The sequence below is a fragment of the Belonocnema kinseyi genome, chromosome 3 (genome assembly GCF_010883055.1).
Source record: "Belonocnema kinseyi isolate 2016_QV_RU_SX_M_011 chromosome 3, B_treatae_v1, whole genome shotgun sequence".
Classification (NCBI taxonomy): domain Eukaryota; kingdom Metazoa; phylum Arthropoda; class Insecta; order Hymenoptera; family Cynipidae; genus Belonocnema; species Belonocnema kinseyi.
Genome location: NC_046659.1, coordinates 45,622,044 through 45,643,827, shown reverse-complemented (window position 1 = coordinate 45,643,827; position 21,784 = coordinate 45,622,044). Strand labels below are relative to the sequence as shown.

At 36.3% G+C, this 21,784-nt stretch overlaps 1 protein-coding gene across 2 annotated transcripts in view; it reads right to left on the bottom strand.

Moving 5' to 3' along the window:
* Positions 1 to 1,418: 1,418 nt before the first annotated feature.
* The window catches only part of LOC117168944 (TBC1 domain family member 19-like), a 250,123-nt gene continuing 229,757 nt past the window's right edge, over positions 1,419 to 21,784 (bottom strand). For both annotated transcript variants that reach the window (XM_033354938.1, XM_033354937.1), the window contains 3 exons: positions 8,769 to 8,829; positions 1,651 to 1,881; positions 1,419 to 1,533 (listed from right to left, as the gene is read on the bottom strand). In XM_033354938.1, the coding sequence (XP_033210829.1) occupies positions 1,453 to 1,533; positions 1,651 to 1,881; positions 8,769 to 8,829 (373 nt within the window). In that variant the 3' untranslated portion in view covers positions 1,419 to 1,452. The remainder of the gene's footprint in view (positions 1,534 to 1,650; positions 1,882 to 8,768; positions 8,830 to 21,784) is intronic.

Sequence of the window (21,784 nt, the reverse complement as noted above, 5' to 3'; positions counted from 1 at the left end):
GCGAATTCCTGATTAAAATATTACATAAGTTACTTAAACCGTTACGCGAAACAGGTGCCGTTGAGTGCGCAATCACTGGTAAGTAGGGATGGACGAGTGCACGAGAACATTAGCTTTCGTGATTACCGGAGAACGTGGAGACGGGCAGTCGGTGCCAAGCATTCGTAGGGAACCACCGTTTGGCTCTCGACTCTCCAGGACTTTAAAATCTACTCGTTACCACTTAGTACATTCGGAAGCAAAATGTTACCACGCTACCAAAGTGTAAAGTTTAGGAGGAAATACTGATGAGCGATTAAAAGAAAGTGCTTTTATTGAAATTACTGAAATAAAATTAAAATTAATTAAAATTAATTCAAAACTTTGAAGGTGCTTCCTTACGTGACGGAACTCTAGGGATCTCCGATTTTAGAAATTATACTGGAGAGATCCTCGCTCATCCTTGCGCGACCCATTCTTTTGTGAACTCAAGGATACCAGTGTGTTCTAAAGTTTGAGATTCTGTTTGAAGTCAAGGAAATGTGAGCGGTTTTTTGTTAGAAAAGTTCTATAGATGGTGCACAAACATTCATTTGACCACATATTGTATGGGCGACCTATCACCGTGCGGGAGCTGATATAATAAGGTCTTAACACGAAGAGGATTAAGACAGTAGACGAAAATTTGAAGGTGACCATCCATCGAACTTTTTTCACTAAATTTAATATAGAAAACTGCGATACTAAGGAATTGAAGAAATTCCCAAAATGGACGTATGCTTTTCTAATTTAATGATCAAGCATCTGAAAAGGTAGCTTTTTCTTCTGGCCGCCTTAACAAAATGAGGGGCAACCAAACACTGAACGCAGATCTACTTTCACAACAATCAATATTTGTTAGATAAGCAAAACTAACTGCTGTGGGCAAATATTGCACATTAAATTTGCACAGAAGGACGTTTCAGTTTTTAAATTCTACTTAAAATAAGTTCCTCAGTTCTTGAAAAAGGGGGAAATAATGTAGAATGTAGGTCGTTTTTAGCTACATAAAAATAGTACTCGGTAATCTAAAATAAAAATAAAAAAAGGATAATTAGGAAAATAATAAGGTAATTTTGTTGTGTAACTTGGGAACCCCAGGTTATTGACGGAGTTTCTTTTTTTTCCTTAATAATCATAAAGTATTACGTTTCAGGTTTAACGTCCTTCCATGATTGGTACCGACGTGCGTACTCGGTGCCAACTTCCTGACGTGAAAAGTAAAAATTCAGGGCGCCAAAATTTAAACTGTCTTTAAATCCAGGAGTCATAAGAGGGCAAATTTAATTGCTCTGTTAAATATAATAAGAATAATGTTACAATGTGTAGGGAAGGGCATTGATTTAAAATAAATCTAGAATGTTCATATAATATTAGATTACGAAAAGATCCTGTTGATGATACCACTTAATTTATTCGTCAGATAATTTTTTTTCATACCTTGATTATTAATTTGTCTACCATTATGTCGTACTGTGACACAATTCCTTTTAATTCTTTATAGTATTCAATGTCCTGCAAAATTTATAGGGAAATCATATAAATCACGGATTTTCGGTAATCCTTAATAATAATAATGTAAATTTGTAAATAACAAATGTGAAAATGGCAGTAAATAATATTAAATTGTACATTTGCTTTGACGATCGAACCCAATACAAGAGACCAAAGCTGTCCTCTCAGAGCTATAGGTGAGCCAAGTTTCAAAAACTCTTGAGAAAGTAGTGATTGATTTGATTTCAATACTTGTTCTCCCAAATGTGTCCTTTCAGCCTCCAAACTTGGAAAACCTCCTACAGATGCCATATTGGGATTGACACCTAATAATGGTGCTCCTTCCGACAATTCGACGTACGTAGATCTCTATGTTGCATAAAAATTAGTTAAAGCAAGCAAAATGCGGCTAAAAGAATGGGGTTTGCACTTATTTCATCAACAAAACATAAGGATGCTTTCATCGGATTGTAAAGGTCTGAAAATAAAAAGGGAATCCTGTGGATTAGGTAGGCCCCTGCGGTATAGCTAGAGCCCCTCGGGATATTCACAAGGTATAAAAATCTTGTGGGTTAGGTAGGGTTTCGAGTATGTGGTGGGGTTTTGAAGTAGAAGGGCTGTCACGTGGGATATCCCTGTATGATAAAAAGTATCCAAAGGGACGGGTTTTGTCCCCTAAGTTATTCATTACCGCGCGAAATAGGTAGAATTTTGTAGAATAAACAGGACTGCGCGGGATAGGTGGTATTCCGGGGTATCATAGTAGTTACGAGGGATAGGTGGATCTCAAGCGATACGTAGGATTTTGTAAGCTAGATTGAGTCTCGTAATAAAAGGAAGAGCTAATGTGACGCTGGTGTCTCGAAGGTTAGTAAGGGTCCCGAAGGATGGCTGGTTTGCATGAATTAAGAGGTGTACCGTTGGATAGATGAAAAATTAAGGGCTATATTCGATTTAATCGGATAAGGGGATTGGGTCCTGTGAGTTAGGTGACGCCCCGTGGAAGGCTTGGGGTAATGTATGTTTGGTTAGGTTTCGTGAGATAAGGGGGGAGGCAAGGTTCTGGTAGTGTTCCGTGGGATAGTTTTATTTACTGTAGCAGGACGGGAAATCTCGCACAGTACATCCTACCTACTATCAGAGCATTATTTCTAGGCACGGTTAATGTTTCTGCCTCCAACATTGTAATGAGGTTGATTGATCATCGGAATCAGCAAAAAAGTGAGTAGTACATAAGTATCTGTATTCTATTGCACGCAAATTCAGTAAACACAGCGCCTTAGGTTATGTTGTGGGTGAATTATTTATTATTTAGTACAAAAAGCCCTAGTCAAGTAAAACGGGGTACCTGTGCGTCGAATAAAACGGAGTATCCGGTGTCTCTATTTTATTCGTGATGGAACTAAATTATAAGTGCTTATTATACTATATACTTAAATTCAAGCCTGATCTCAATTTGCAAAATAAAATAAACTGACATAAGCAGTACGCGAATCTCCAAATATGAAAAATTCTTTAAAGTTTAAGTATTTTAGAAACATGCAAAATTAGGAAAATTATAATTGAAGAAATTTAAATGAAATTAAAATCAAATTTGAAATCCTAATTGTAATACATTTATTCATATATGCAAAAAGGAAAATTTTAAATTAAAAAGAAAGAGCGAGAAGTAAGGGGATTTGGTTGATTGCCTTCTCATTTATCTGTCCTCTTTTTTGTTTCTATCCAAGGGAAAAGTTCTTTCTATTATCTTGTTCAGGAAAGAGACAAAAATTTTTTGTCACATTTCAATGGGAACATTTTATTCTAATTGTCCAAATTTGTTCAATTAAAAAAATGTTAGAAGAAATAGAAAATTTCCAAATTTTTAGAATAGTTGAACAACTGGATATAGCATTTACAGCTAAAAAACGCGTTTTTAGCTGTTTTTGAGGTTTTGTAACCAAACAAGAAAAAAGTCTACCATAAAAGCTGATATGAAATTGAGGTGTTCAGATTTATACAACGCATTCTCTATTATTGACGGTACGATATTTTTTCTTCAAAATATTATCCCAGGCGTTTTTGAGGGTGCCCTTTCTATTGCCTGTGTCAGTTTTTTGTTATAACCCCTAGAAGATCCAATATAGCGGCCACAATTTAGGGCTTTAAAAAGAATAAAGGATCCCGTACAAAATACCAACAAAAAAGCGTGCAGTCGTTTGGAACCAAACTTCGCACATTGATAAAACAAAAGCAGACGGACTGCACGGAATTCTACTGTGCACTCTGTGTGCATTCTAATGTTCATATTCGCTGTATGTGCGCGCCGTTCTACGGCGCAGACAGTCTTCGATCCCTAGCTGGTTCACTAAGCTGGCGTAGCTTTTATGACGTGTTATGCGTAGGTGATGAAATTCGTTTTTTGCTACAAATCTTTCCGTGCTAGAGATTACGTTTGAGTGGCGGGCTAAAGGTTGGATGCGTAGGTAATAAAATTATTTTTGTATTTGAAATCTGTCTACCGGTTACATTTCGTGTCGCTCGTGATTTTTGTATATAGTGAGTTTTAGAATTTCCACGTTACTGTTCATTATAAGAAAAAAATGAGTTCAAGAACTTCTTGCGCTAAGAAAATTAATACGTTTTGTCACGTTGGTGGAAAGTATGAAACGGAGAAATATCGTCCATGAATTAATGATTCGATAAAAACGTCATACTTCAACTGTTATGGGACTTCAATGGAAAATTTGGATAAACCGTGGGTACCAAACTCACTTTGTTATGTTTGTAGATTAAATTTGTCAAATTGGGAAGATGAAAGTTCCAAGACGCAGACTGTTATTCAACCACCTGTTTTGGTGTGAGCCCAACGATCATGGTACTGATTGTTACATTTGCTTATGCAAAACAGGAGGTTTTTCTAAAAATTATTTGGACAATATCGTTTACCCTGATGTAAAAAGTGTTACACCAGCCAATAATGGTATTAGAAATCACTCTGAAAACAAAAGTGACCGATCAACTCACGAATCAATGGATACTGACGATCCTAATGCAACTGAAGATACTTCTTGGGAAGAATTAGATGCTGTAAGTCCTAAATTTTTTGACCAAGAGGGATTAGACGATTTTATACGGGACCTTGATCTTCCGAAATATAAAGCTGAGCTTTGCGCTTCAAGACTCAAGGAGAGGAAACTATTGTTACCTGGCATTAGAGTAACTGTTTACAGAAATAAAGAAGAAAAGTTTATCAAGTACTTTTCAATGGACAGTGGGATTGTGTATTGTAATGATATCGAAGAACTCATTAATTTATATAAAATAAACATATATACGCCAGAGGATTGGCGTCTTTACATAGATTTGCCTACAGAAGGTCTGAAAGCAGTACTATTACATAATTGAAATAAGTAAGCTGCAATTCCAGTAGGTCACTCAACTACACTGAAAGAATCTTATGATACTTTCCAATTACTCCTGATAAAAATAAAATACAATGTCCATAATTGGCTTATTTGTGGTGACTTCAAAATGATAAATCCTATAATAGGTTTATAATCAGGAAACATTAAATACCCTTTTTTGCATTGCCTTTGGGACAGTCGTACTAGGGATGAACATTGGATAACGGAGAAATGGCCAGACAGAATCAAAACCATGACATCTATTGAAAAGGATGCATGGTTGAGTTCCAAAGATGTTGTACAGAAGTTTTTATGGAACAATCGAGATCCAAAGTTTAGAACTATTGTATGTAGTATGTTAAAGAATTTTAAAAGATTAGGTTGTTTGATGAGTCTGAAATTACATTTTCTCGAATCTCATTTGGATTATTTTCCAGAAAATGTTAGAGCATTTAGTGAAGAAATGGGCGAACGCTTTCATCAAGACGTTCACCAAAAAGAACAACATTATCAAGGTCGAAGCAATGTAAGAATGGTGGCCGACTATTCCTGGTCTTTGCAAAGAAATGATAATGATCCTACTAGTCATAAACGAAAGTCTCTTCAGCGATCGTTTGACATGAAGCGCAAACGTTTCCATAAGAAAATAAGCAATTAGGTTCACCTTCATTGGACATACAATCGTAAGTCTTGCCTTAACTGGCTGGGCAACCATAAGTCTTGTCTTGATTGACTGGGCGATTCAAAGTCTTGCCTTAACTGGCTGGGCGATACAAAGTCTTACCTTTCTTGGCTGGGCAATTCAAAGTCTTTTCTTGATTGGCTAGGCAATCTAAAGTCTTTCCTTGATTGGCTGGGCAATCTTAAGTCTTGCCTTAATTGGCTGGAAAATATTTAGTACATCCCTGCGTAGCTGGACAATCCCAAGTCTTGCCCTAACTGAATGGGCAATCGTAAGTCTTTCCTTGATTGGCTGGGCAATGTAAAGTCTGGCCTCAATTGACTGGAAAATATTAAGTACTCCCTTGCTTAGCTGGACAATCCCAAGTCTTGCCTTAACTGCCTGGGCACTCGTAAGTCTTGCCTTGCCTGGCTGGAAAATATTAAGTACTTTCTCGCTTAGCTGGACAATCCCAAGTCCAGCCTTAAGTGGCTGGAAAATATTGAGTCTTGCCTTAGTAAGCTGGAAAATCCTAAGTAAATTTACAATATTAAATGAATCATAATAGTAAAATTTTTTTTAAAGCCCTAACTGCTTTGTATATTCGCTCTTGTAGGAGTTATAACAGAAACTGAGCCAATCGAAAAGGAACCCCCGAAAACCCCTCAGATAACATTTTCTAGGGACAATGGCATACTATCTCGGCGTTAATGGGTTAATACGCTAAATTGAAAAATTTCATTTCAAGGTTAGCCCACTTGTAGTGTGGAATTAAAGTATTTCACGAAATGTAAACGAGTATGATGATCTCAGGGTTAGGTGGGTTAGCCTGCTTATTATTTGGTAGGGGTGATTTTTGGGTTTTTTAATTATATTTTTTATTGTTTATTGGTATTTTTTATTGTTTTATCAATGTGCAAAGTTCGGTTCCAAACGACTGTACGATTTTTTGTTGGTATTTTGTGCGGCATCATTTGTTCTTTTATAAAACCCTAAGTTGTGGCCGCCATATTGAATCTTCTAGGGGTTATAACAAAAAACTGATACCGGCAATAGAAAGGGCACCCTCGAAAACCCCTGAGATAATATTTTGAAGAAAAAATATCGTTCCGTCAGCAATAAAGAATGCGTTGTATAAATCTGATCACCTCAGCGTTAATTGTTTAAAACGCTAAAATAAAAAATTTCAAATTACAATATTTTGGTGAAAAACAAAGAAATCCTAATAAATCCAAGTAGGTTTGGAAGGGGAAGATTAGTACTTTAAAATACCATATTAGTTTTGTGGTAGACATTTTTCTTGTACAGTTACATAACCTCAATAACAGCTAAAAAACGCGTTTTTGCACTTTTAGGTTAGGATATCTTGATAACCTAACGTATAGGAGCAATTTTGAGTTCGGATTCGGATCCAGCGCATCAAAATCCTTCGGAGATGTTTGGTCTGCCTTCTGGCTTTTGACTTTTGTCAAATTTTGTCGGCCTGTGTAATTGTGTTTTCACAAAAATATTCTCTAACTGTAGGATTGAAAGAATTTGAGCTAAATATTTTAATTTTCAAAAGTTTTTGTAGGCAAAAATATGTACTGTTCAGAACAGTATTAAATTTGGAATTAAAATGACGTTTTATCTAATTCTCAAGGCTACCCAGTTTTACCCGACATATTTTCATTATGCCGAAAATCAATACTTTTATCAAATTCATGTCTTTCTAACAAAAAATTTCGCAAACGTGCCGATACTTCATATTTATTTTTTCGATATATAATTCTTTCTAAAAAATGTTTAGGACAAAAAGTGAAGGTATCCTGTTTTACCCTACTCTCCCCTACTCTATGAAAATCCTTAAGGTTTTTTTTTAGTCGTGTAAGTGTGGATGTGGAGCCACCTTTTTCTGCCACTCCGCACCCTTGTGGGTCTCCCCGGTAATAAGCGTTGAATAAAGAAAAATTAATATTTTCAGATTTCAGCGTAAAAGTGAAGATTATTCTATTATTTTGAATGCGCGATTTTTCCATTTGTCTAAAATGTCATTATAAGAACAGGATGTCTCAGAAACTAATTTATTTGTATTTCCATAACGGCCGCCGCATAGGTTCCTATTTCTCAAAAGAGAACGTGTTTCCAATATATTTAATTCCTAGTAATTGTACCGACAGATAACCTCACAGAGATTCCTTTTGTTCCCTAAAAGTGTTAATATTTTCAGATTATTTAATTCCTTCTAATAAGAAAGATTTAATAATAAAAAATATGTTAAATAAATGCTTTCGTTAAATTTTATTAAGTCGATTGAGAGGAATAGGATTTTCACTTTTTCTGTACCTGTTGAGGTATTCTAGACGGAGGAAAAATCGCGTATTCACAGAATACAAATTCTTAATTTTTCTGAATTCAACGCTTATTGCCAGGTCCAGACCAAATCTGTGACAATTGCCATTGGGGTCCCTTTGCCAAAAACATATCGCCAGTTTTTTTCTGCCTAATGGCCTTGGAAGAGACGCCATTGTCATCAGACTTCACCCTCGCCTGGACTTCCATTAGAACGTCCGCGTACTTGTTCCTAGGAATGGGCTCGAGAGCGATGTCTTCGTAAAGAATTCTCCGTTTTCTTGACTCTTAGGTCGACGAAGGTCTTTCGTGGGTATGAAGTCACTTTTCTGATCTTTTTCCTCTTGTTTCTATGGGCTAGTTATAAGGTCCTGAAGTGATAAGATGATCCAAAGGGATAGAGAAGGGACCAATGGGTAGACTGTGTGCCGAAAGACAGGTTGAGTTTAGTCAATTACGTGGCGAACCATAGAGTACGTGGGGTTTTGTAAGTTACGTTGGGCTCCGTAGGATAAGGGCTACCAAGTTAGGATGGGTCATGGAATAAGGGAGAGGGAGGAATAGAGTGTGTCTCCTAGGACAAGTTAAGTCCTAGACAATGCATGGGTCTCTTTGGATAGGTTGGACCTTGATGGTTAGGTTGGGTCGTAGGTTAGAGGCACCGAGTGATAAGTTTGGTCCCATGAGTGCAACATTCGGTTGGGTCCCATGGTATAAGATCAGCCCTGGTTCAAGTGATACTCCGTGGGATAGGAAAGGTCTAAAAAACAGATGGGCCCTGTTTGGTAGGTGAGGTCTTGAGGGATAGGGTAGTTTGACTGAAAAACAAAATTTTCGAATAGAACAAATATAAATTAACTCAATTACTTGCTTACCAACTCAGCCAAAGTTTTAACTCGGATCTGTATATGACTAAACTCCCAGTTTGGTTCATTCCTTTAATTAAAAAAATAAAATCGGTTAGTATCGTAAAATATAAAACGATGTCATTAAATTTATAGAAAAAGTGTTATAACATTAAAATTATCGCTTTGCTTCTATGACAGTTTAAATTTTCTTGCAATTCGTGGGTCCTATTATTTGCTCGAGACCAAAACTAGTAAGCTTTAAAATATATAAACACGAAAAGTTGGCAACTCGTGTACTACTTTCTAAATCTGAACTAGTAACAAAATGCTAATTTAATTATTGCTAACTGATTTATCGAAGACGATGCGAGTAAATGTGGAGAGGGTGGAGGGGGAGACACAAGCATAATTTTTCCCTGATTTCTAGAAGATTGAAACAGGGGGAACGAAGGTGGAAGGAAGACCAGAAGCGAAAGGTTAGAAGAGGGTAAAAGGTTATAAGGTGTGATGTTGCATTTTGCAACTCACAAAGCACATGTTATGGTAAAATTTTATTTAAAGATAATTCATCAAGTTGTGAATTATATTTCCACTATACACCTCTGAGGCTACGCGATGCTCCAAGATTCGTTTCGATCTAGTTTGTAATTTAAATTCTTATCGCTGATACGTTCCGAATTATTATTTTTCTACATGTAAACCCTTTTCTGGAGTCAACATCATCGTCGTGGAAATTGCTTGCAGAGAATGACAGGAAATTACCTGAATTTTTTACAAGATCTTGATTGCCTTAGAAGATTCCAAAAGTCTCCGAATAACAGAGCGTATATTTCAGCTAATTTCTAGGCAAATCTGATGCGTAAACTATAACATCGACACCTACTATACTTGTGGCCACACTGTAGATCAGGGCCGTACCTCTTAATACTCCGAATTTATAATCAAGGGGCAAGAATATTAATTGAAATAAACGAGCCCGTTATGTTGTGAATGTTCTAAGGACGCTTTCGGAGAGCAAAAAAAACAGTAGCCTACATTGTTTAATTTAATGAATATGGCAAGAGAAAGTTGAACACCAAATCTATAAATAACTCAATCATTTCATATCGTATGGCATTGTTTTAGTCCTACCGTTGTCCACGCGATGTTGTGGAAGTCTCCGAAATCCGACTAATGGGATAGGATCAAGGTGGAAATGACGTAGGCTATGCTAGGTTATAAATTCTCGAGCGAGCAGCAATCGCTCTCTTAGATCGTTGTACCCAGTCAGTCGTCCCAGTGCGTCGATAGAGGGAACGCTACGTCATCGATCGGAGGATCCGAACCAGGTTTCCCGTTTATGCCGTTGACTACGAACTCGTCGTAAAAACGTCGTAAAAACGAAACCCCAAGCCCCCCTTTTTTCCTATCTTTATTTGGCTCAGAAAGCCCTAAGGTTTTAAACATTTCTTTGGAAGGTGAAATTTAGTTGGCCAACAAAGCCCCAAAGTTTCTTAAAGTTATTTGAATGCTACATAGATTCAGTTGGCCGAGAAAGCCTAGGAGGTTTGTTGTTTTAATATGGACTTTGGTTGGCCAAGAAAGACCCAAAGTTTCCATGTATTTTTTTGCAAGGAATTCAATGGCCAAGAAAACCCTGAATTTTATTTCGTCTATCAGCAAGTCCCCCCATCCATAATTTTGAGGTTAAGTTTGCCACGTGGCCACGAGGTTTCGTGAGATTGTCTATTCAAGGTTTAAAATTTAAGATTAATGATATTGTGCAATTTTTTTATATTTCTAATTTGGTAATAATGTTGTGAATTTTTGAATTTTGTTATTTGTTACTTGTGATATTTGACTATGTATTATGTTGATGATGTATTTCCAACCTATGTATTATTTGATCATGGATACGATTTTGTGAATTTGTAGTTGTGTGCCCCATGACCTGGTTCTTGTAATTAGTCCCCCACCACACATATACAATTATTAGTTGTTTTCGAAAGATAGAAATAGTATCTTTAATTCTCATTTTAAAAATGTGTTATTTAGAATGAGGTGTTCTTCTATATTGCAAATTTAATCGCTTACCCCAAAACTGTATGTCTCAGATTAGTTGCCACCTGCCCTTGAAAATTAGTAGTTGTTCCCTAAGAATGACCTCTTTGTGAGTTGTGCCCTTTAGAACGAGATATATTCTCGTAACTCGTCAATTTAGTTGTTTGCCCCACAGACCTATATGCTTGTATAGTTGCACCCTCCTTTTTAGTATCTGATAATAATCCGTTACTTTCTACTTCCTCATCCCATTTTACGGAAAATTAAATCCGATAAATTGAGTAAGGCTTTATTATATAACACCGCGAAATCATGGAGCATCGTAAAGGAAAACTGTTAAATTGTTAGAAATGTTATATCCCGAAATCATGCCTCATTTTGTTGTAACAATTTTAAAGCATTTTTGAACGTCATTCTATAGTTCAAAAATCAAGTGAATGTAATTTAATTAATTGTGGTCGATATGTATTAAACCAATCATAAAACTCTATTGTAAATAAATGTTATCTGTGTTATTTTCCAGATCCGGTACGCGATAACCTCAAAATGTAATTTGTTGTAGTCAAGCTAAATTTAGAATTTGAAAGTTAGAATTCTATTTTTGTTGGTTTTTGAGATTTCGCTCAGTCATTTAAGTTTGGTTTGTTTCTTTGACCCATGAAAGGTCTGGCGCCCAACATTGTTTATTAAAAGGTTATCTTGACGTTACGGTGCCGAAGGTGTGTTAATTCTCTTTGTCTAAAAGAAATTAATATTACAAAGGTCAAAGGTCAAAGTTGAAGATGAAGAGGCAAGTGTAAGAGGAACAGGTTCACTCAAAGGCATATCTACCACAGTATCAGTTGTATCAATAACACCCCGAGGTTTTTTGTGAGTGTTTTTGGATATTTTCCTAAGAAGGGCCTCCAAGAAATTTGGATAAAGCTCCCTCTCCGGGCTAGATACGTCACTGGGTTCATTGGATAAACATAAAAGAACAAAGGTGCAGGGGCCATATTTCTCAAGCTTTAGCAAAAAGAACAGAAGTGAAACGTAAGGGTCAAAGGTGAATTATTATTCGTTCAGAAATATTCTTTCCCGTCTCTTTTCCTTTCCTTCTGTCCAAAATCAAACATTGTGGCTGTCAGGTGGACCCGGCGCCCGGCTCGACCGATATTATACTACTCGAAATGAGTGATTTTCACATTTTCATTTACGAGAGCGTAATAGAATCTTTCAAATTTTCGATTTCCAATTTTTCATGGTTTTTCACGTTTCGGCACTGACAGACTCGAAAAATCATCAAACTTTTTTCGATGTTTTCCTGTATTTATGTCTCTTTCTGCATGGACAAAATAAGTTTCATAAAATTTATGGAACTAATTCAAGAGCAGCGGATATACGTGGGTCATCCTAAAAGTATGTTTCCCTATTTTGCAAAAAATCGAAAGAATTATTTATTTCAAGAAAAATAGTATATGGTTGGAAAGCTACGGATTTAAACTATTTATTAACACAGTCTACGAGTCTTTTCTCGTACTAGAGTTGTAGAATAACTTGCTTTTACCTCTTTATAAATATTTTATAATAATATTATACAATTATTAATGTTTAAACAGTAAACAATATTATTATTGATTAATTATTACATTTTGCAAAGGTTTTTCCCTTCTAGATTAAGTATTGATGGATTTTGCTATGCTTTAAAAATATCTTATTTTCAGGCAGTCATAAAAAATATTTATATTTTATTCAAGGCCATGTGACGAGAGGGTCAATTGACCAAACCTGGTCTTCAATTTTTCTTTCCCAACTTACGTCTAAACGAAATAAGGTATCGCTCTGAAAGTTTGGGAAATGAAAGAGGAGTTAATAAGTTTCATGTCTCTGCTTTGTTCCGGTGGAAATTTTGAGAAAAATTTTTTTTTGAAGAAAATACCAGTGGAAGTTTTCTTTCCCAACTTACGTCCACACGGAATGAGATATCATGTTAAAAATCTGGCACGATAAATAGAAGGCATGCAAGAATGTGTCTCTGGTCCTAAATGATTAAAATAATGAAAAAAGTTTTTTTTTTTTAAATTACTATTTTGGAGAAATACCGACCGTGCTGTCGTCAAACTCTGCGAGCAATTTGAAATGTTGTCAATGGGCTAGTTTTGAGGTTTATATTTATCAGAGTGAAGCAAAACAACAAAAATCGCTAACGAACATTATGCGTAAATATTGCAAAAACTAATGTTTGCACTTGAAATGCAAATAAACATATTTGGTCTGACATACGTATCAATCTGGTATCAGCTGTGTCAAAGCAGCACTAGCGCAGCGAGTGGACAACTTCGAATATCTAGGGGTCTGTAGGTAAAGCAGATTGCATGATTACCGTCAGAGAATGCTAAAAGTCAAACTGCTGCTGTAATACCTAAATGTATCCGTCGATAATCATTATTTGCAAAAATAAACTTTTTTCTTTCTCCAACTCTTTGCAAGACCACAAACGATCCTTTAATATTTATTAACATTTCCGAAAAAAATTTCCGCGCTATTTAAACTTTTATTTTTCAATATGGGTGAAAAATATTGATCTTAGGGCTGACTTGATCAGCTGTTATACTCATAATCAAGTAATTTTCCCTCAAAATATGTACTTTTATCTTATATTAAAAAAAAACAAAAGTGCATTTTCGATAATTACAAAAAATGGCAATAATTTGAAAAAATTACATTTCAGAAATTTTAAAAAAATTTCTTTTTTACTATTTAAAAATTTTTTATTTGAATTATTTTTATCATCATTGCATTTTTCAGTTATTTTTAACCAAAAAAATATATATTGTAAGTTGCATTTAGTTTATTTATGCACGAGTTATTAGAATTTTAAGATGCGAAATCCCAAATCGCATAAATATGGTAAACTCGTATGCGCAGAAGGCTTGTGGTATCCATTTGTTAATCTTTCCAAGCTGCGTATTCGAACCGTGGGTACGTCACTCTACCCTATTTTCTGTCGCACTACTAAGGTAAACGGGACGGGAGAGACAGTAAGCTTTCTGGAGACTCCACGAGAGGCGCGGCAGTAAAAAGCATCAACTGCGCATGTACGAAACTTGACTCACTTGACAAGATAAATAGGGTTCTGAAACTTTTCGTGGCAGGAACGGTAGGTTCACTTAACGCTTAGTGTCTGGGGACTTCATGAAGGCGCGATGATCCGGAATTTAGTGACCCTTTTGAAATACATTCAGTGCCGTACCCATGGTATGCGAACTATAGTCGTAACTGGGTTAAGAAGTTTCTTTTTTCCACCATATTTTTGACGCTCTTCAAAATGCCGCAGCGATAACTTCTCTTTTTCCAGTAGGTTTCACGTATTGAAATACTGTCGTAGCGCCCTATGTACTTTTGGGATGGCCCTCGTAAGTTATAACTAAAAGGAGCTTTATATAATTAGGTCAAGTGTTTATTGATTGAAAAATACCATTTTTATTGCTATTTATCAATAAGGTGCTTGTCCTCATGTCAAATATAAATTGAAATATTGTTGTATGCGACTATCTTGAATGAATAAAACGTTACATTATAGATCAGGAAATTGTTCAGTTTTATCCTGCTGACGAATGTTACATTTTTCTTACTCTTGAACTTGAAAAATAAAACTTGTATGTAAAAATAATATAATTTAATACATTTATGTGAGAAAAATCTCTAAAACATTTCCAGAAAATGTTTAAAAAAATTAAAAGTATAGTATCGGATTGTTACTATTCTATTTTTACACTTGCATACAATTTCCAATAAGTCACAAGGATTGATCAGAAGTAACGTACGAGCTAAAGCATTACAAAATTATTATTTGCAAAAATTTTTAAAATTATTGAAAGAAACTATATTTTTTAACATTTTAATAAATAAAAAATTGAAACAGTGGAGGCATCGAGAATCAAACATTTGCAGTTATAATGGAATTCTTTTCAATTGTTTCCCCCTGTAAGTCGTAGGAATTGTAAACAGTTTTTCGGAATGTATGACATACTGAACATATTCAAAATGTATTATATTTTCTTCTGGATATGTAGAAGCAAAAATTTTATTTGTTTCAACCATTTTTGCCTTGTAAATCGTAAAAAATACTATTTTTTGCAATTGATGACACAATAATCAACGAATAGTAAAAGTACTTTTTTGGATTAAGATATTTAGCAATTAAGTATGTGTTTCTGAATTTTTAGGCCGCGCGGTTGAATATTTTCATCTAATTTCATATTTACGTCATCTATCATCATATCTTGAAGCACACAGAGCCGATTTTTCAATTAAACATTGACATTATAGATTATATATTCAATATTATACACGGCGAAAATGCATAGACAGCTAACACTGCGCGTTACTGCTACCGTTTGTCCGTTTTTTATTCTTCAAGTAAATTAAAAAATTTGATTGAAAAACTGGCTATGCTCACTCCAAGATATGATTATGTAGACGACGTATGCAAAAAAGTAGACAAAAATGTTAAACTGTATGGCCTCAAAATAAAAATTCGATTAAACATTTTGATATTCGTAACGATAAAATGATTCGGGAATTTGTATGGGTTAATTTAATCTTAATCGGCAGAATCAATTTATTTACATTCACAAGAAAGATAAATAAGATTGATGTAAATCGGTTAATATTTTCAGTGATAAAAAAAAATCTTTAGGGGTCAAGGGGCCATACTTAAATTACGTAACGGATTATAGGTCCTCTCCAAGACCCCCAAAGAAAAAGTTGGGGGTAAAAAATGTAGCAGGTAATCATCAATTCGGAGTAAAGTCAGCTAGGGTATGTGTAATGTTGGTCAAGGTAATTGATAAGTGAGTAAAATATACGTGACATTACAGTCACATGCTGACTTTATATTTAAAGAAGCGGCTATAAATATTGACATAAATTACACAGGGCCACAAGATAAAATTAAGGTGGTGCATCTTTCAGCCACGACAATTCATGCTGACAAGATCATCAAACGCAAATCAACAGTTGATGTCAAGAAGACAGAATCTGAAATTTCTAATGAACTCCGCGATGAAAACCGTGCCAACGTGAGTAGGAGCACTGTGGCTCGTCGTTTGAACGATATGGGACTGTTCGGACGCGTTGCTGTAAAGACTTTGACGTTAAGACGTCCGAAAAATACCAGATACGATTCTCCGTATCAAATTCCAACAGTCAAACACGGAGGTGGATAAGTCATGGTTTGGGGCGCTATGTCTTCGCAAGGAGTAGGTCCACTGCACAAGATTGAAGGCATCATGGACAAAGTTATGTATCGAGATATTATGGCAGAAAAATGTTACCATATTCTAGAAGAAAAATGCCCAAAAATTGGATTTTCCAGCAAGATAACGATCCGAAAGATAAGTCGAAGCTGGTTCAGGAATTTTTAAAGGGCGAAAAGTCAAGCTTCTGGATCATCCAGTTCAATCCCCAGACCTAAATCCGATTGTAAATTTGTGTTGCACACTCGGAAGACACATTGGAACGAAGAAACATTCGAAAAAGGATGACTTATGGCGAACTCTTCAGGAAGAATGGAAAAAAATACCGAAAGCCTACGTTAAACGCTTAGTTTATTCAATGCCTCGACGATGTGCTGCTGTAATTGCTGCTAAGAGAATGGCTACAAAGTATTAGTCAATAAGCAGCGGAATAATAACTTTCTTGTTGACTTTATGAACGTTAACTATTTTATGAACCTCACAAACGTTATGTTTATGAACGTTACAAACAATGTGAATGGAAATGGCAACAAACTTCGTTAAAAATATGTAAATGTTGTAGTTTTGTAGTTCAATAAAATACTGAAATTTTGTATATATTTAATTTTTCTCAACTGCTTTTATTCACCAGATATAGTCAAAAATGTGTTTAACCCAAAACTTTTGCGCACCACTGTATGGGTAGTTCTACGACTGCAATAATGGCCAATTCTAGCTCTAACGCATGAACACCAGAGTTTTGTCGTAGAAACACTGAAATATTGATCCACTGTGAAGAGGGATATATCAGAATGAAGTTCAATAATTCAACTTCAGAAATGGGCAATTCTGGACTATCGTTGTGGACTTCCTTTTCGAAAAAAAACATTAAAAACTACAATGTAACCATCGCTCAAGGCAACAATATCATTCCAGCACACGTATGTATAAACCACGGATCTGTATGGCTAGATAGTGGATTGCAATGCCACCGCAAAGCAACGAAAGGGTATATATATCCTGGAACTTTAGCAATTTGCTCTTTAGCCTTTTCACGCAAAGTATCCCGATTCTCTTGGAAATGAGTTTGAAGTTCCTCTTCGATAAGAACTTTTACTTGTAAGTCAATTTCAGGCCTCATCTTTACACAAACAACAGCTCAAAAGGTGTCATATCTATGCTTCGCTGGTAGGTAGAATTCAGGACTTGTTGCAATCTGTCTACATGCTGACAACATTTTAAAGGATCGTTTATCGACAGTTTGGTAAGAACGGCGATAATGGTGTTATTTAGCCTCTCAACTTGACCGTTAGCTCTAGGAAGACCTGTAGTTATGGTGACGTGCTTGATTCCTTCCGTTTTGCAGTAATTCTGGAATTCTTCAAACGTGAATGCCGTTCCAAGGTCAAAGATTATCCTTGCAGGGCTACCAAATACAATTTTCTGTTTCTGCAATCTATCAGTCACTTCTTTAGATGTCGTTGATTTGGTAGGATATAACCACACGAATTTGGCAAAACCGTCGATAACTGCTAGTATATCATGATATTTTTTGCTTGTTGTTTCAAGGGGTCCAAGATGATTGACATGGTATGTGTGGAGAGGAATATCATCTTTGAATAATGGATGAAGAAAGCCCTCCTTTTTACATTGTTTCTATTACCTAGAATGCAAGGAATTCAATTGGCGATGAATATTTCTATCTTTTGTTGAAGGTCTGGAATGAAATAAGCTTTCTTTAGGAGCTCTTCTGTCCTTTGGACTCCAAAGTGTCCTCGATCATGCGCACTGCGAATGATATCATTTTGCATAACCTTGGGAACCATCAAAACATCTCAGCCATCCTTCTCAACATAAAGAAGTCCACTGCGCACACAGAAATCTTTGAAAGGTGTCTCCATCAAAATTTCCACGATTAAGCTCGTCTCGCTGTCCTCTTGCTGCGCTCTTCTAATACGTGGAGTGATATCCTCTATTTTGAATGTCATAACGGGATGTCGGCTCGAAGCATCGACATGCTTCATTTGAACTCCGGGCCGATGTTCCACCGTGTAGTCAAAATCTTCTAAAAGGGAGATCCATCTAGATACTCTGGTTACCAAGTCCTTTTTGTCCATGGTTCGCTGAAAAGCTGCGTAATCTGTTATAATTTAGAATTTAATACCCCACAGATAAATTCTAAATTTCTGAAGACCTGAAACAACAGCTAAGACCTCTAATTCGTAGCTTGTGTAATTCCTTTCTTCTGAAGTAGTTTTTCTACTCACGTAATGAACCGTATGCATATGAAGATCAGCTGGAGACTTTTGCATCAGTATGGCTCCGTATCCATCTCGACTAGCATCAGTGTGTAACTCAGTTTCATATTTTTGGTTGTAAATCATCAAAACAGGATCCGTGGCCATCATACTTTTCAATTTTTCAAAGGATCTTCTCTCGACTTAAGTAAATCGGAATTTCCTATCTAGCTGTAAAAGATCAGACAAGGGCTTAGCGATTAGAGCATACTGAGGAACGAACTTACGGAAATATCCAAATAAACCCGAAAAGCTTTGTACCTCCTTGGTACTGGTCGGATCCGGATAATTAAGAATTGCCTTGACTTTGTCAAGTGATGGATAAACTTTCCCGTCCTCAATCACATGTCCAAGAAATTCAATACAACGTTTCATCAATTGAGCTTTTTTCTTATTCAATTCTAAACTGTACTCAGAAGCCGTGTCCAGAACTCTCTCTAAACGTTTTAAACCTTCTTTATAATCAGGGGCAGGAATTATAATGTCGTCGATGTAAATAAAACATACACCTTCTTTAATCAACAATCTAAAAGTAGTATTAATAAGTCTCTGAAATACCGCCGAAGCGTTACATAAGCCAAACGGAGTCACTAAACATTCAAATTGACCCTCTCTTGTCACATATACTGTACCATACTGTAACCATTTTTTTAAATCAATCGTCGAAAAAACGCGAGCGTCTTGGAACTTATCTATTAAATCTTGAATTATTGGCAGAGGATAAAGATCTCTAACTATCACACGATTTAATTTTCGATCATCGATACATATTCGTGGAGTTCCGTCCTTATTCCTTGTGACGACAAGAGGACTAGCATAATCGGATGAACAAGGCTGAACTTTGTTTTCTTCGAGCCATTGCTCGTTTTGTTTGTTTACAATCTCGGTTTCTGCTGGGGAAAAACGTCGCGGCCTTTGATAAACAGGTTTTCCATCTTTAAGAATAATTTTTAATTCGACATTCGTCGTTTTTGTTTTACAGGGAATATATTCGTCAAATAATTTTTTAGTTTCTTCGCGTATTTGAACATCAGGGATGTGATAAAGATTTAATGAAGGTTCATCGGCAAGGTTAATTCGAGATAAAAATACAGTAGGCGTTAATTTAGTTAATTTTACCCCATCAGGTCCGTTTTCAAGTTTCGCTTGGTGAATTACATCGTTGCCAATAATTAAATCATAATCTATTGCATCGCCAGGAACTACATAGATAGTGGTAGGGAAATAATCATCGTCAATATTTATAACCGTCTGAAAAAACCCGAAAGTCTCTGTTCCTTGCTGACCAACGCCAATCACGCAAGAATTTTCCCGCCTATAATCAGTCTTGAAATTAAACTTAGGATAAATTGAAACACGAATTAAACTTACTTGTGCCCCGATATCTACAAGAGAATCTATTTTAGTATCATTTATCTCGACCTGTTTTTCATGTCTATTATACGGCTTTATTTTACAGGTATTAACTGACTTGTTTGACTTACCATCGGTCGACTTACATTCTTTCGATTCATGTCCAAACTCGCTACAACGGAAACATCTCTTACCTCGATCCTTAAATGAACAGTTTTTAGAGCCGTGTCCTTTGCCACCGCAGTTATAACACCGTTGTACCTTGCTGTTTGCTTCTTTCTTCGCTTCTGGTTGTTCTTTCTTCGTTTCTAGTTGATTTTTCTTACCATATTTCTCTTGAGTGGTTGTCTTCTCTTGCTTTCTTTTCCTGATCTCCTCGTAGGCTTTCATCTTCTTTTTAAATTATTTTAGAGTGTTTGCTCCGAATAGAATAGCTTTGATTACTATTTTATCCTTTATTCCATCTATCACATACTGGATAAGAGCTTCAGCTTCAATTTCACCTCTAGCAGCCAACTCCTTCATAATTAGAAAATACTCCTGTACAATTTCGTCCTTCTTCATTTTCCGCTTCGATAACATCACATGAAGTTAAGCACTGTTGATTTTGGAAGAAAACTCATCTTGAAGAGCAGACTTTAGTTTCTTCCACGTTGTCAAATTCTTTTCACTTTGAATGAACAATTTTGCCACTCCTTTAAGTGATTTTTTTGCAAAAATCAGTATGTGCAAATCGTCCCATTGGTACAAAGTAGCCATATCCTCGAAATCGGAAATCCATCTTTCGACAGGATAAGAGTCATTATCCTCGAAGAGTCGAATCAAATCCTCGACATCCTTGCAGTGGACAGCAAATCGAGGAGCTTGATGTCTTGTCGTTCTGTTATTAGTAGAGACCACTCTCACGTGACTTCCAACACTGCTACCTCTGTGCTCATCTTCCTCGCCGACATCGTCACTATCGTTATCGTCTAGATTCGCACCCTCTTCGTCATCGTCTTCCGTGTCATCATCCTCTTGAAGGCTAGTAAGATTCATTAGCCCGTTGCAGATTCGAGTAATTAATTCTCCTTTGGTTCCGTCGTAATCCAATCCCAAAAGGTTGCAGATCGATGTCAAATCTCTTTCGGCCATAGACTCGTTTGCGAAAGCTATCTTAGCTGTGTGTTGAGCAGAATCATCGGCAAACTCAAAACCAGTAAAACTGCGTAACCTTTGACGATTTCCACGATCTCCATCTTCTTGGAAAATAAATCTATGTAAGGCACGAATTTCCACTTTTGATGCAGTTTTTATTTTATCTCGAATGGTTGGAATCTGTCCGAGATTCTCCATCTTAAACTGATCGAATTTAGTCACCCTATATAATTTTCCTTAAAAGTAAGAGTCCAAATAAAACTGAATGTTTTGTTTATGTGATCGTGCTTAAGATTAAGCAGTGGGCTACACTCATATCAACACGTTGTAATTCGAAACGTTGCAGCTCAGGCCAGAACACGACACAAAGAAACACTCATGGGCGTCTCAGTGGACACCATATATCAGAATATTTCATCACCACAAAATCACGATCAAAGAAAAGCGTCGTGTCTTTTCTAAGATGCAAGTCGTAATGTTGGCGCTTTATCCGTACACGTCGTATTTGCACAGAATTCGGCACACAACAAAACAAACGTCGTCGTTAGATCCTCGTGCACGTCGTATTTCGCACTAGGAACTTTTGCGTCGTTTCCTGGTCGTCACACGTTTCGATTAGAATAATTTTATCTCATCGTGATCCGTTTCTACACGTTTCGACTTTGCGTAGTTCCAAAAATAATTTTGGCCGTCTTCGAAAATCGACTTTGTTCCAAAAAAATGCATCTTTATCGGTGAGATGCGTCTCGAATTCGCCGAAGCGATTTTTTCACGATACCCACTTTTTCGACCACCCGCGAGATCCGCGGTCACTCATCCCGGTTAAGCCCCCAAATTGTAGACTTTTTTTTTAAATGGAATATTTATTGATTTATTTAATGGTTACAAGGATAAAGTCCGAAATCTCGCATCCGCATCACTTCGCCGCACGCTTCGCACTCCCGATTTTTTTCTCCTGTTATCCTTCCATTCTCATCGCTAGGTGTCGTATTAGTAT